Source organism: Trematomus bernacchii, unplaced genomic scaffold, assembly GCF_902827165.1.
Source record: "Trematomus bernacchii unplaced genomic scaffold, fTreBer1.1, whole genome shotgun sequence".
Taxonomy (NCBI): domain Eukaryota; kingdom Metazoa; phylum Chordata; class Actinopteri; order Perciformes; family Nototheniidae; genus Trematomus; species Trematomus bernacchii.
This window is the reverse complement of record NW_022987720.1, coordinates 12,989,176-13,004,271: the sequence shown is the minus strand read 5'-3', so window position 1 is coordinate 13,004,271 and position 15,096 is coordinate 12,989,176. Positions and strand designations below refer to the sequence as shown.

Genomic DNA, 15,096 nt, shown 5'->3' with positions numbered 1-15,096 from the left:
CCTCGACCAACCAAACACCAGAGATTTTGTGGTCCTGGTGCTTCCAGGGCCCATGGGATCAGTGTGGGTTTGCCCCTACCACACTCACCCACAGTGGGGATGTTTGTTAGGGTATTGCAACTGAAAAATTAAAACCACACAAATCTACTTCTCACAGATATGTGTGTGAATTCTACATTGGATGCTGATAGAGGGAGTTCCTGCTGCTCACAGCCGGGGAGCGGAGGGAGGGTCTTCCTGAGCTCTGCCACCGCACTTCCTGCTCCTCCCCATGTGATCATCAGTCCAACAAGAACCTTGCATAAAATCTTGTAGATAAACAGGAACCACAACCAAATATGAAAACATTAGACAGGAATCTATTATTTAAATTAACTGACATGCCCATTATTCAATGCAGGGACTAACACTTGGACATTTTGCATGATGATAAACAAGATTTATTAGTGCGAATGCTGTTTACAGCATTCCACTATAGTTCTTCGAATCTTTATTCTTTCCACTCATTTCAGCCAATACTTTGGCTCTCCATAACTTCAGCTTATTTTCAGCTACAGAAACCATTCAAATATTAAACGATTCAGCCTTTTCAGGAATCGATGGGAAACCTTCAACTTTTTAAAAATATTTTATACTTTTTGAAATATTCAGCTTTTTTAACTTTCTTTTTAACATGGAAGATGCCTTCAAATCCTCTTTTCCTACACCTTGCGCTAAATGCTACTCCTTCCACATACTTTCAGCTAGACACTTCATTCCAACTTTCAAATGATCACAACACCTTCAGCTATTCAATCCTTATTCAGCTTTTTTATATCTTTTACACTTTTTGAGATATTTAACTTAGTTTGGAGCTTGGTAGAGAGGCCTTTTTCAGATTTTAACATTACTGTGGATGGAGCAGCTCGTTAAGTCTACAGTAGAGTGCTTTGATCTCAAAACAGAGTGCAGCAGTGCTTCAAATTCTCACCCAAAAATGTTTTAAACTTGCCATAATTCCCAAACCCTACACTCCTCAGACATATTTTTTCAGTCCACCTAGCTCCCAATTGATTCCCATGTTAAATCTTTCCGGAACTTTCTTCAGAACAGAGAGAAGTACACTTTAGACAAACTGCTCCCATCTCCACATTTTACACACAAAACCAAAAAAAACAACATATATCAGTTCATTGGGGTTCCCTGATGCTCACGGTCTGGTAATTTTTTGATAGGAGCCATAGTTTTTGAACAGGTGGCAAAATTGTCAGAAATAATCCTCAATGCATTCTTAATGGGACTCAGTGCTGCAGTTGGTAAATCGTCATAAGTCGTCACCATGGTAACCTTTGATCTCTGGGTTTACACCATAGACTGTATATATAAAGGTTTACACACACAGGTGTTTGTAAACATTCATTCACTACTACTTACATTTAATATCTTTATTTAACTCCTTCAGCCTAATTTCAGCTGCAGAAACCATTCAAATATCAAACTATTCAGCCTTTTCAGCACATGATGGGAAACTTTCAACTTTTTCTAAATATGTTATACTTTTTAAAACATTCAGCTTTTTAAAGTCTTTCTTTAACATGGAAGTCATTGCAATGCTTTTGAGCACACACTCTGACTCAGTCAGACAGTGTCTCTCTCTCTCTCCTCTCAGCGAGTGAGAGAGAGAGAGCGAGAGCGAGAGAGAGAGAGAGAGGAGAGAGAGGAGATCGAGAGAGGATCGCTCGATCTCTCTCTCTGATATCTATCTCTCTCTCTCTCTCTCTCTATCTCTCTCTCTCTCTATCTCTCTCTCTCTCTCTCTCTCTCTCTCTCTCTCTCTCTCACACACACACACACCATCAAGTTAGTTCAAAAGTTTGCAGTTCAAATATTCTGCTGCTTTCCCAAGCCTTTTTACTTTCTTTTCTCATCTTAATACAAATTAATTCACTACTACTTACATCTGATATTTAACTCCTTCAGCCTATTTTCAGCTGCAGAAACCATTCAACTATTACATTATTCAGCTATTTCAGGACATCAAGGCTATACATGTTGTTGTTTATACCTTTTTTAAACCTTTTGTAGCTAAAAGCAGCTACCATTCAGCTAATAACATATTCAGCTTTTTCAGCTAAATTCAGCCACAAATGTTCACAGTTTACAGCATTCGCACGCATTTTCTGCAGGAAATGCATTTTCTAGTTCACATTACTTGTGTGGAAAAAGGTCTATATTTTGAATCATGTGTGTTTTAAAGGCACAAATTACATAATTGAAACATATCAATTTATATTTGACTAGAACCAAATTGCCAGTATGTGGTCAAACTGAACTGTATCCTTGCTTCCCTGTATGCTCTTTCATAACTTGTTGATTTAATGGTGTATTCACTTAATTGACACAACTTAATAAAAATAACAAACCATTCAAAATGAAAGACTGAATAGCAGGTCAAAGCCAAGGGCATGACTTCAGGTGGAGAAGAGACAAATAGGACAGGATTTGGAGAGCCATTTTTTTTAAATATGTACTGATGCTAAAAAATGGTTACCCCTGCCTTTTGTCTTTTTATTCTAAATGTCAAAGAAAGCCATCGGTTACATGATCAGGCTAGAATGTTGAGTGAATTATTAGAGCAGAAAGCAGAAGTGTTGTTTACAAATAAATGTTTTTTTTATATAAATGTAATTATTGAGTCTGTGTTGGCAGCACCAGTAAAGTCATACAGCTGGATACCCTAACAAGCAGTATGTCAGTCTACTCAATCTTTGCTACACTGAAAAAAAGCATTTCAATCATACCCCACTGTATTCACTCCTGATATAAACTAGCTGTATATTTAATCTAAAATAAGATACAGAGACACACAGTTTTTTGTGTAAAAAAAAAATGTCACCCCATATTATTGTGTCTGATCCACTGGACCTTCCTGACACCTGGTGGTGACATGGCATCGATGAGTTAGAACAAAAAAAAGAAATACCCAAGTATGTGATTTTTTTTATCTTCTTGTATTTTCAAACCAAAATGTAAAATGTAAGACTGTAAATGAGACTTTATCCTACTGGGTTTGGAATATCAATATCGGTGTTATATTTATTCTACTTCTCAGTGTAAACTGTCCATGTGTCCAATACAAAATGCCAAAAGCTACATTTGACTAGAAAATAGTTTTTAAAGACACTTTGAAGACACAACAAACAGTATTGTTTGTGAAATAATGACTACCATTATGTTGATGATATAAGTAAGTTAGATACAATTCAGGCCCTATAACAAGGAGAGCCAATGAGCCTGGCAGGATATTCCTCTGATTTCTGGAGTAAAGAGATTGTGAAATTGTAAAAATCCCCAAATAGCTACCAATGTGTGAGAAACGTTCAACCTGTCCCTGAAAAACCAAGGCTATGAACAATAGGATAAACAACCAACTGAAACTTTGAATACTGATAAGAACATCCTTGAGTCAGCAGAAGTATAATACAACAATTTCTACTTTTAAATAGTGAATAGATACACATTCAGAGTTCTCCTTCCACCCAGCTGGTTATATCTCTCACAGGCTCCGCCCTCTACTGGACTCTATGTGTACTCCCCTTGATCATATCATGCAAGCATTCATCCACTGAGACTTCAATAGACGTAGCCGGCCCGGGGCGGGCCTACCTGAATGCGCGCGCATCTCACCACATAAAAGGAGGCCTCGCCTCCTGACTGCCATCCCTTTCTCTTCAGCAAGCAAGAGAACATACTGAGTGAAGAGAGACGGATAAAGAAGAAAAATGGACTCACCATTAATGGAGCAACGACCCTGCCCTTCGTGCCCGGGCGTTATTGCAGGCGCCGACCTCCACCGCCAGTGTATCGAGTGCCTGGGGTCCGACCACGTGGCGGCCAACCTGGGCCCGCTTACGGCCTGCAGCGCCTGCCGTTTGATCCCTCGGCTCAGCCGCCGCCAGTGGCTGGTGCAGTTCGGAGGACCCAGAACTCGAGGTGGTGGAGATGGAGGACCACGATGAGGGAGTGCCCTTCGTGTTCGCCATGCCAGCGGACCGGACGGGCCCGCTCGTCGGGGAGAGGGACGACGACGACGACACCTCGTTTTCTGATGCTTCCGGCGACCGCCAGGAAGGCCAGCAGCACAGGTCTGCGCGGCAGGACTTCCCGGCAGTGATGACTATGGCGGCAGAGTGTGTAGGCTTACCGCTCCCCCCACCGCTGCCACCGAGGCCGGTGAGCCGCCTACGTCAGGGCTTCTACGGCGCGGCCCGTCCGGCGCAGCCGGCCTTCGTTTCGCCCCCCCCCCCCCCCCCTGCCGGCGGTCGGGTGACCAGGTCCCAACAAACCAAATGTGGGACAAGGAGTATGTTTGTGTGGGACAATGTGGGACACCCTCTCAACACCCCCTGGTCCATGGTATGGCTACCGCAGCCGGCCGTGTGATGTCCCTGGCCACCGTGGCGTCGCGTCACGTGTGGCTAGGTCTGACCGCACTGGCCAAGAAGGACCGAGACGATCTCCTTGGGGCCCCCGTTTCCATGGAAGGGCTCTTCGGGTCGATATCCTCGGTCACCCAGCGGCGGAGAGAGAGAGAGAGAGCGGGGCGACACTCAGACCGAACCCCTCCTTTGTGCCCAATAGCCTAACGGGCCGTCTCCACAGCAGCGTTAAAAAATCTTGAAACGCTTCTGCCCATTCACTTTGAATGGGGTGACGTCACTTTCCCTCACTTTTCGCCGGAATGCATTGTGGGCAGGCGAGCGGAGATTCTCAGGATTTTCAAGATTCAAAGTTGAACAATGTTCAACTTTTGAAGCTGAGGTGGAAGCGGCAGCCAATCAAATCCCGTGTACGCAAATCTGGCAGTTCAAGCTCTAGCCAATCAAACGGCGTGTATGCTGGGAGAGACATACCGCAGATCATTTCCTCATATTCCAAAAAATGGAGGAGAAATTAGCGGTAGCGAATCAATCACCCGGTGCTTTATGACCAGACCTACCGGGATATAAACCGGAGGAGCCAGGCATGGAGGGAGGTGGCAGAGACAGTGGTATGTTTTCGCCTGTTTGGGGAGTTTATATCCAGTTTACTTCGGGCTTTTTGGCTTCGTATGTCGCGGGCGGGAGATTCATGTGATTGGTTGATCGCAAAAAAATCCCCAAGCCTCAGATACGCCCACCTCCAAGATTTTTTTTAACGCTGCTGTGGAGACGGTCCGTAAGGAGTGCTATTCAGTTGGGGGGCTTTAATCTTCCATCCCATAGTGGGGCTAGGGAGGCTAAATTACACCTCCTCTGCCCGGTGCGTGCGCTAGCATGTTATGTGGAGCCCACGGCTGCCCTTAGACGCATGCACTGAACAGCTGTTTGTGTGCTTCGGGGACGGGGTGACCGGGAAAGCCCTGTCCAAGAAACGCCTGGCAGGCTGGCTCTGCGAGTGCATTGCACATGCCTACGGACAGGCGGGGAGAGCCTTCCCCACGGGGGTCCGTGCACACTCTACACGAGTTATGGCTGTGTCAACAGCCTTATTTAACGGTGTGAGTGTGGAGGACATATGCACGGCGGCGTCTTGGTCAACGCCAGGCCCCTTCATAAAGTTTTATCTCTTGGACATGTCTGGCTCCTTTTCATCGTCTGTGCTTGCTGGGGCAACGCAGGACTGGTGAGGAGGGAGGGGGGCTGTGGGTCAGTGGGCATCTGACCCCCCTCCCGGGCGTAATGCGCTTACAGACGTAAGCGCACTGGGCCCATAGGGGCTGGAGGACTCTTTCCCCCTGCTTTAGGGCAGGAGGGGGGAGCCCTCCACGTCACGTCCATACACGCTCTTCACGAGGTGAGCATGTTTGAGTGTGGGTCGGACATGGGGCACTTGCGCTCTCCCCGTGCTCCTTAGGGACTCGGGAGAGGTGGTGCATAGTGAGCCCATACGGGGCTGAGGACTCTCCGTCCGCCTATGGGCTGAGGGTGGGAGCCCTCAGCGCTGTTTTCCGAGCACACCTCCGCGGGGTAAGCGCGTCAGAGTGTGCTCTGTCAGCCGCAGCCCCAACTTTCTCCACGGTTACGACCGAGGGAGAGGTGAGTGAGGCGCAGCGGCTGCTAACCAGAAAGCCGGTCAGAGAAAGTGAGATGGAACAGTGTTGTTGTGGGACGACAGCGCGTGTATACATCGGGGCTCTGCCCACTGTACCCATAGAGTCCAGTAGGGGGCGGAGCCTGTGAGAGATATAACGAGGGGTTACGTATGGTAACCCTTGTTATATAAACACAGGCGGAGCCCTCTACTCGGGGGCCCTGTCTGTCATATGCTGCTTGTTGAAGAGAAGTGTAGGATGGCAGTCAGGAGGCGAGGCCTCCTTTTATACGGTGAGATGTGCGCGCATTCAGGTAGGCCCGCCCCGGGGCCGGCTACGTCTATAGAAGTCTCAGTGGATGAATGCTTGCATGATATGATCAAGGGGAGTACCCATAGAGTCCAGTAGAGGGCTCCGTCTGTGTTTATATAACAAGGGTTACCATACGTAACCCCTCGTTATGAGCTGCTTGCCCTCTAAAACATAGAGCCTCAAGAGGGCCGCAAACAAACCTATATGGCCCTTACAAAACAGTAAAGTCCAAAAACTAAGAAATACGTTATGTAACAAATCCAATTTATATATGATCAAACCAGCTTTACTGTTCTACCATGATCAAAGAGGTTTTAAAAGTTGTTTACCAAAATGACACTTAATTTAGAGTTCTAAGAGCAACAGCAACTTTGCATAATTACCTGAAGTTGCACTGACATTGTCATTACAGCCAAAAGAAAAGAAAAAACATAACTTGTCACATTCAGGAGGAACTGAACACTTTATTTCTCTCACAATTACCGTAACACAACATTGTTAGAATATATTTAGTTATATAAATACTTCTGTTTACTTTGGTGTTAAACCAACTAAGCATGTCTATATGCTTGTCATATAGTATCATTTAATTTTTTTGACAAACAATTTTTCATCATTTCTTAAATCTGAATTATTATACTTACATTGTTATCATTTTACAATCTGCTTTGGCTATTCAGTATATTATTAAACAAATTAGGCACATTTTTGTTTGAAATAATGTCATTTTGATAAAATGGGATACTGGATAATCTACTCTATTAAGTATATTATTATAGTATAATATATCATATTATTTGACGTACTTCTATGAGACTCAGTTCAGGTGCTACCCACAGCTCTCCCTCATGTGTTAGCAGCCTTTGTAATGGATGCAGGATTTGTATCCAGGCAACCACCTGACTGACCTATAGGAGCCGTCTGCACTCAGTACACTCTCTGACCTGCACACTTTCAGCTAATGCTATAGTAGCCTGCAGATTATGTATGAATAAAGGCAGGAATGCAGTAAGTAATCAACCATAGGAGGCTCATTTGTTTTTGTCTCTAAAAATCTTAAGTATAACCTAATAACACAAATAATTGAAGCATCATCAGTCAGTCACATCATATTGAAAATGATCAGAATGCACTTTTTTTTTTCTTATCGCTTTTCCCAGGTATGACACCAGGCAGGTTAACATTTGACTTAAAATCCAAACAAAACATGTGATGTTCATAATATCCAGCAGGTGGCAGAAGTGAGCTTCTTCAGAACATGCGTCAGCAAGCAGCTTGTATTGGTCTGCATTTGAAGAAAGTGATCAGACGCAAGTGGGCTTCCTATTCCTATCCTCTCTCATGTCAGGATTTCTCACATGTCCAGTTTACACATTTAAATGAACATTACATTTGAATGTTTAGCTCAGGTACCGTTAAGGCTTCCACATATCAAATTTCGAATTGCCTCCTTTAAATTAAACCAAATGTACCAAAGTATATTCCTTATTTGGTAACCATTTTAGCACCTCATGACACAACAATTTCATTATACAGTTTAATTGCGGTAAGAAAATCAACTTGTATCCTCAATGCTACTGTTTGAGAATTGTACACTGCCTTTAAGTGTTACTATAGGTGAAATAAGATGATTAGCTTTCAAAAGCTTTGCAGACAGGAATGTTGCATTCATGTGCTACTGTAATAGATTCAAAACAAACCTCCCTACACAAGAAACAATTGTGAAGTCTTAAATGTCAGAGGTTTCCATATGCACATATATCTTGTTTACAACTGCAATCCTTTAATGAAGGGTTTTCAAATCTATGGGCTTGGAAGAAGAGTTAAAGTGTTATGCAGTGTACATTTAACATCCTTTTTTGATGCTTGGACGTTAGTGTACACTCTGTACCATTTTGTTTGTTTACCTTGTCTACCAATCTATTGTGAAACTACTTACTATTGTACAAAAATGGTAGGAAACGTGACTGACTGCTTGTAAGATATTGATAAATCTTGACATAGCACACTATAAAATACTACCCTGCAGAAGGGATGAAAGCTCCAATGGTTTGTTAGTTAAAGCTTTTGCAGTAACATAAATATTGTGTACTAAAGTATAGTTTGGGGTTTCTTAAATGCATGGGTTTCTATGCAAAATAAAGGACTGAAAGGGCCCGCGAAAAACGTTTTCTCCTGGACCATACGTTTTGACTCATTCAGAGCCTCACTCAATGTGTTGGTAAATGCAACAGTTTGTTACATTTAAAAATAAACCCCTTTTGTCCCGGACTCACATGTTTATTTACCTTGAAGCAGTGGACAGTATGTCTTTTGACAGTTCAAGGATTCCCTCATACACTGTACGATCCAGCTACACACAATACTCCTGCTGAATCCACGTGAGAATCTGGAGAGCCACTCTTCTGCTCGGGGATTTAATTAACTGTTGATTTACCACATTTAAAAAATAGCATTTATTTTGTAGTGACATAAAACTCTTTTGTACTTCTACAGGTTGAGTTAAAATTATTTATAAAACTTTATTTTTCCTCTTTTCAACTCATGAGCTGTTCATCTTGGAAAAACCTCCAAGTGAGAACCCAAACCACGAACATGGTACATACATTAAACAGCACACAGCGCCATCTACATCATCGAAACAAAACACAGTCTACAGTGGAACAAAGCTTTAGAAATGATGGGAATAATGGTGATGATATATCACAAGACTGCCCATGTAGCTTGAGATTTAAAATACAAGAAAGGAAAGCAAGATACAAAAAAAACCTTGAGGAAGAAATAAAAGAGAGACCAGGAAATACTTTTAATACTGTAATGTCTGTCAGACAAACACAAAAGTACATCATACATTTTTCTCTGATTTCCAGTTGCTCCGTGTCCTATTTTTTTTTTTTTCAACCTCTGGTAAAAGGAGACTTGAAACTTCTGCTCAGACTGAGGAGGTATTTGTACGTACGTATATCCTCAACAGGGCCATGCAAAGGGGTTACATTCAATAGGGGGAGTGCCAAAGAAACCATAATAAAATAGAATTATGATAGACAAAATAAATTCATACTTTCTGTATATATTGATCTTTTTCTTTTTGGCTTATAGATCAGCTAAGCAAAGCGATTCATTCCTGAGGTGTAAGGCTGTGGACACATTTCCAATTCAACATTGTGTATGTCAGCAGGGGGAAGGGTAATAGTCTCATTCTTTGCTATATGTAATATTTTATGTGTAGCAGAAAGGGAACCTGCTGTGAAATTCAACTTGAGCAGTAACAAACGGCAGACATAGAGTTTGTTTTTCGTGGATGAGGTGCTGGTGAGTCTGTGCAAAGCATTAAAAGCTTGCACCTATCTATCAACTGAGTGCCGTGCAACATCAGCCCACATCTGTTCTGCGTAGCATAGGGACAGATAGGCAGAAAAATATAGAATATTCAGGAACACAGACCCGACATGTAACACTTCATGCCGCCAGACTTCATTATAGGTGAGGGGGTTTCAAGCATAAAAAAAGCCAACAGAGTTTCCCGTCGGGCAGCAAGGAGATCTTCTTCACAAACGCAAATCACAAGAATAAAACCCAATGGCCGTACCTACTGGTGTGAATATGATGCAGAGAAAACAACAGAAGCAATCGTATACGACGACTGTCAGTAGGATAATGCGAGGTAGCATTGATGAGGGAAACAGAGGGACCTGAGAGGACAAGCAGGCAACGCTGGGTAAATGCGTGGATTTGCATTTCTGTGAACAAACAGAAGATAAATAGCTTTGTGAGATCGAAGGAGGTGCGTGAACCCCCCCCCCCTGTGTCTGGGCTTCAGCTGGTGAACAAATCAGATAAATACTTCATAGGCTTGCACGTGTGTACTGTGTGTTGATGTGTGTGCTGTCAGTTGCAGGAAGCAAAGAGTCACTCTGCCTCTAGGTTAGTGTATACAGTATGCATTCGAGAAAAAAACTGACTCTGCAGAGCAACGACTTCGATTACGTTGTTTAGAGCAAAAAGCTAAACTCTTCATTTAAGTTTCTTTTTTTTGTCAAAGGGGCAAGTTCAATATCACTATCAAAATACTAATAACCCATTTACAAAGCAGAAAATATAACAAAATAAAGACATTTAACTGTTAAGCTGTCTTCATACAGTAGCGTATTTTTAAAATCAGATCAAAATCTATTGGAAATGCATGCACAATGTGAATGGACATTTTCTTTTCTTTATCACAACACTGTAACATTGTAGGCTTCATACCTAGTCTGTTTTACAAACACTTATGGACACAAATAAAAACTAAGAGAAGTCACTGACATGCATGCTCTCATGCTGAACAGAAGAGAAACAAAATCACAACCATTATTAACATTTCACATAACAGCTATCTGAAAAAAAAGATAAATGAATGGAATTTAAACCATGAGAAATGTCAATGTGAAGGGCAAGTTGGGAGGCGGGGTCTGTTTGATGTCGAGGGTTAAAAGGTCAAGGGTCAGGACTGCTGGCCGCCCCACTGGCTGTCTACAGGCCGCCGAAGGAGCTCCTCTACGTGCCTCGCCACGTCCATGGTGTCGTCCAGGTCGAAGTCTCCGTCCGTATCCAACATTGAGTCGCTCCTGCCACAGGACACAGAGCGGAGCCAAACCACACTCAGACAAGCTGGCAGCACATCACTAAGAAAAATCCCAGTAGGAGCAACAAGACACTCTTTACTCGTACAAAATGCACAGTCACACACACCCTCACTCATTCCGCTCCTCATATGTTTAAAGGACTTGTTGACTCACATTGGGGGGTATATGCCGTAGGTGTGAGGGTGATTGACAGGTGCTGGGGAGGCGCCGTGATCCATATAGGTTGGATTCCCACTTGATGGGTCTGGATTGGCTGTCGTAAACCTGTATACAAACACACACACACACACACACGTACACACACACACACGTAAACACACACACGTAAACACACACACGTAAACACACACACACACACACACACACACACACACACACACACACACACACACACACACACACACACACACACACACACACACACACACACACACACACACACACACACACAAAACCAAGATAAAAGCCTATGAGTCTATGTTCAGCAGTTGCCTAAGCAACTACCCTCAGCGTGTTTTCCAGGCCTCGCTGCATCATTATGGCCATTCACTGTTCTGCGGGTGCACCAAGCATGGAGACAGGCAGGGAGTGGGGCTTTCTAACTAACAAGCCTAACTCTAATGATGAGTGGAAGACAAGCTTGCTCAGGAACCCTGGCCGTCCTTAATTGGCCTCCTCCAACTGTAACAGCTAACTAATAGCTGATCTGAATTCAGGATCCAATATTTGGTGATTAACTCTAAATGTTGCCACGGAGTTAAAACTGGTGGGTGGTGGTCAGAGAATAAAGAAAGGAGCAGGAATGGAAGAACAGGAGGACAAACAGGAAGCGTAATACTTACTCGGGCACCACTTGCTTGATCTGCGGTTTCACGTAGCCATCCACGGCTTTGGCTTTAAAACAAATACAGGGAGAGAGAGAAGGACAGCTGAGTGCCGACGTCACACTGCAATCAATACATCCGCTCACAACAAAGGATCTGAGGCTGTGGGATTTCATTTTGAATGTAACAGCAGCCTGAACAAACATAAGGTTGCTTACAGAGTGGTGGGGTGTAATATTTGGAGAAAACCTCATCCTTGTGTCTGTCGGGGTAGAGGAACAGGAGGTGATTGAGATCGCTGATGCGGTCAGACAGGGAGCGAATGGAGAAGTCTTTGGTTGTGTACGGCATGAGGTTCCAAACCATTCTTTCACCTGGAGAAACACAGCATCCACAACAAAGTATCAGCAATGTACGGGACATAGGCAGTCTGTCTCCAAGCATGCGTTTTGATGTTGTAGAGAAAGAAGCTGAGAGACCAATTTTAGAGAATGTTGTTTAGATTTAAGGCCTGTCCTTTGCCTTTTGCACGAGCAGGTACATCACCTGGATCTGAAGTGCCCAAGATAATGTCCACAAGTGTTTCTCTTGCCTAAAACTCATCATCAGTTGATTTTCATTGCAGTGTAAAGAAACCAGAAAGTATTCACATTTAAATAGCTGGAATCTTTTTTTCTTTAAAAATTAGTCAAACCAATTATTCAATAAGATTTAAATGGTCTGCAATTTATTTAATAGTTGACAACTTATCATTTAATCTTTGCAGCTCTACCTACCATGTGAAAATATGGGATGTATAAGACCCTTTTGCATCCTTTCTTGATGTTAGCTATTAAGTCATTAAGTTGTGTATGGTTAGTCGGTACATCCAGCTGTGATTAAATCCCCTATACTTAATATCAAAACATTTAAAGGGGCCCTATTACTGTATGCTATTCAGGGTTTTGTCTTTGCTGTAGTGTGTTCCAAAGTTTCTCTCACACACCCTCCCCCCTGACTGAAAGGCTTCAATTAGCCTCCTTCGTTAACTTCTGTAACTAAATGACATCACTACGTAACACTTGCGCTTCTATTGGCTAGCACTTCAACACTTTGTACGTGCAAGGCTAAGTGGTGGGACATCCACTGACCAGCCAGCTAACCAATAAGATCAGACTGGGCTCAGGTTTCAGTCAGAGGTGCTGCAGCTCAGGCAGTATGAGAACAAAAAAAAGACTGAAACATGGAAATAAATGGTGGTGTGTCACAGTAGAGGTACAAAATACAATAATGAAACCTGAACATTAGCATAATAGGGCCCCTTAAACCAGCACTTCCCACGAGGGTACACATGTACATGTACATGTCTTACCTGCTTTGTTAGGATTTTCTGCCACCCAGGCAATTGTAATTCCTCCAATCTCAGAATCACTAAATCGCAGAAGGAAAGTACCGTTGGGTTTGGACATCAGCATGTCCTGAGCCTGCTGCTTGTTCACAAAGCCCAAAATGGCTCTAAAAAAGAGAGGGATATAAAGAAGAAAGAAAGACATTAAAATGTTCATGTGCATTCCCTCGCCACCTCTCTTAATTATTGCAATCTTAGGTTACAAGGGCAAGTGGGTCTTGCTCCCCAGTTTACCATGGAAAATCATGACAGTGAAACATTGCCTGAGTTGTTTAGTTATTTAGCTATCTGTTATGCTACGCACGAAATTCTTTATTATTCCGCCGGGTTATTTTGCGCTGCTTCTTCTCCCACATTGAACATCGCAGAAACTCCGTTCAAACATCAAAACGTTCAGCTCGGTTGGGAATCAATGGCTATTACTTTTATCATTCATAACTTTCATAATTCCAGAGATACATCCCATAATACATCCCATTTTTAACATGGAAGTCAATGGAGAACTCTTCAGACTTCAACAATCTTCATGCAACTTCAACTGCTAACTGCTCGTTCTTCAACTGCTAACTGCTCCTTCATACTTTCACTCGGAAACCTCATTCCAACTTTAAAATGTCACACATCTTTCTGACATTATTCGTGTAACACAACTTTTAAATCTGATTCTTACTTTTACAGATATTAACATTGTTCAGACCTTGGTAAAGAGGCCTTCTTCAGATTTTAGAGTGCGTGATGTCACAGCTAGAGTGGAGGACAGATTTAATTTTGCCTTCATATTTTCTTTTAAACCTGCCATAATTCCCAAACCCTACATTCCTGAGACATAATTTTTCATGACAAACTTAGGAAAACATCTCGTAGCTTGAAAGATTAAGCAAAAATAATTAAACAAAATGCCTCTTGAGGGCATGAAGTGACAAAAACTTTCAACATGTCTCCATTAAACTCCATTGTAAGTTCAGCCTCACCTTTCCCCACCACAGCAGCCGCACACCTTTAGTTAATCTGCCAAAAAGGCCACATTATTAACCCGAAAGTACACAAAAAGTACACTTCAGATGCTCAAGTTCCTTGACATGCTTCACGATTTGAAATTTCACCGATATCTGTTACGGTTCTTCAACAAAACGTTCACATGTAACAGGTTTATCTCTCATTCAGAACAATGAAAATGCTTTCCTCTCACTAATCACCATGGAAACCTTTGATCTCTGGACACGTTGTTAGCTCAAATATAAACACCTGTGTCATGGAACACGATGATGTCATAACTCCAATTGACATAATTAGAGCAGCAGACTAATGCTGCGTTCACACCGGACGCGATGCGACTATTCGCTTCGCTCTAATCGCTCCTATCGCATCGCTCTAAACGCTGGAGTTTCACCGCGGCTGCCAGCTGTGTTTACTCGCATCATTCAAACAAGACGCGCTGGCTCGGGAGCTACAACTACAACAAATGAACATATTTTACCGTGATTAAATTGTAATACACGTTTCTAAATGATGCCGAAGTAACAACATACTGATACCGGTTAGTAACAACCATGAATTAATGCTTTGACAAGTCTGCAGACAAGACGGCAGGCAAAACACCTTTTAAAATGCTTGTTTTCTGAATGAAGATCGGGTCAACCAGGCTAAGCTAACGTTGTATATGCTCATTCCACACTCATAACAACGGCCTACAGACATAAATAAGCAGCGACTGTATTCACCATGACACAGACAGTCTGTGGTTTGTACTTGTTTAACTTTTGTCCAGTTTCTGAACGGATATGAGGAGCTGTGAGCTCTGTGTGCTAACTGCTAACAGCTAACGGCTGATGTTGTGTGGTTGAACGTCAGTGACGGCGGCTGAGATCCTCACCGCTGATTGGCTTCCGCGAGAAC

General features: G+C 42.8%; 1 protein-coding gene across 3 annotated transcripts in view; it reads right to left on the bottom strand.

Moving 5' to 3' along the window:
* Nucleotides 1-8,861: 8,861 nt before the first annotated feature.
* stat5a (signal transducer and activator of transcription 5a) overlaps nucleotides 8,862-15,096 on the bottom strand; it is a 64,094-nt gene continuing 57,859 nt past the window's right edge. For 2 of the 3 annotated variants that reach the window (XM_034144050.1, XM_034144051.1), the window contains 5 exons: nucleotides 13,165-13,307; nucleotides 12,032-12,187; nucleotides 11,832-11,883; nucleotides 11,143-11,253; nucleotides 8,862-11,028 (listed from right to left, as the gene is read on the bottom strand). In XM_034144050.1, coding sequence (XP_033999941.1) covers nucleotides 10,848-11,028; nucleotides 11,143-11,253; nucleotides 11,832-11,883; nucleotides 12,032-12,187; nucleotides 13,165-13,307 — 643 coding nt within the window. In that variant the 3' untranslated portion in view covers nucleotides 8,862-10,847. The remainder of the gene's footprint in view (nucleotides 11,029-11,142; nucleotides 11,254-11,831; nucleotides 11,884-12,031; nucleotides 12,188-13,164; nucleotides 13,308-15,096) is intronic. The other variant, XM_034144052.1, reaches the window with a different exon arrangement.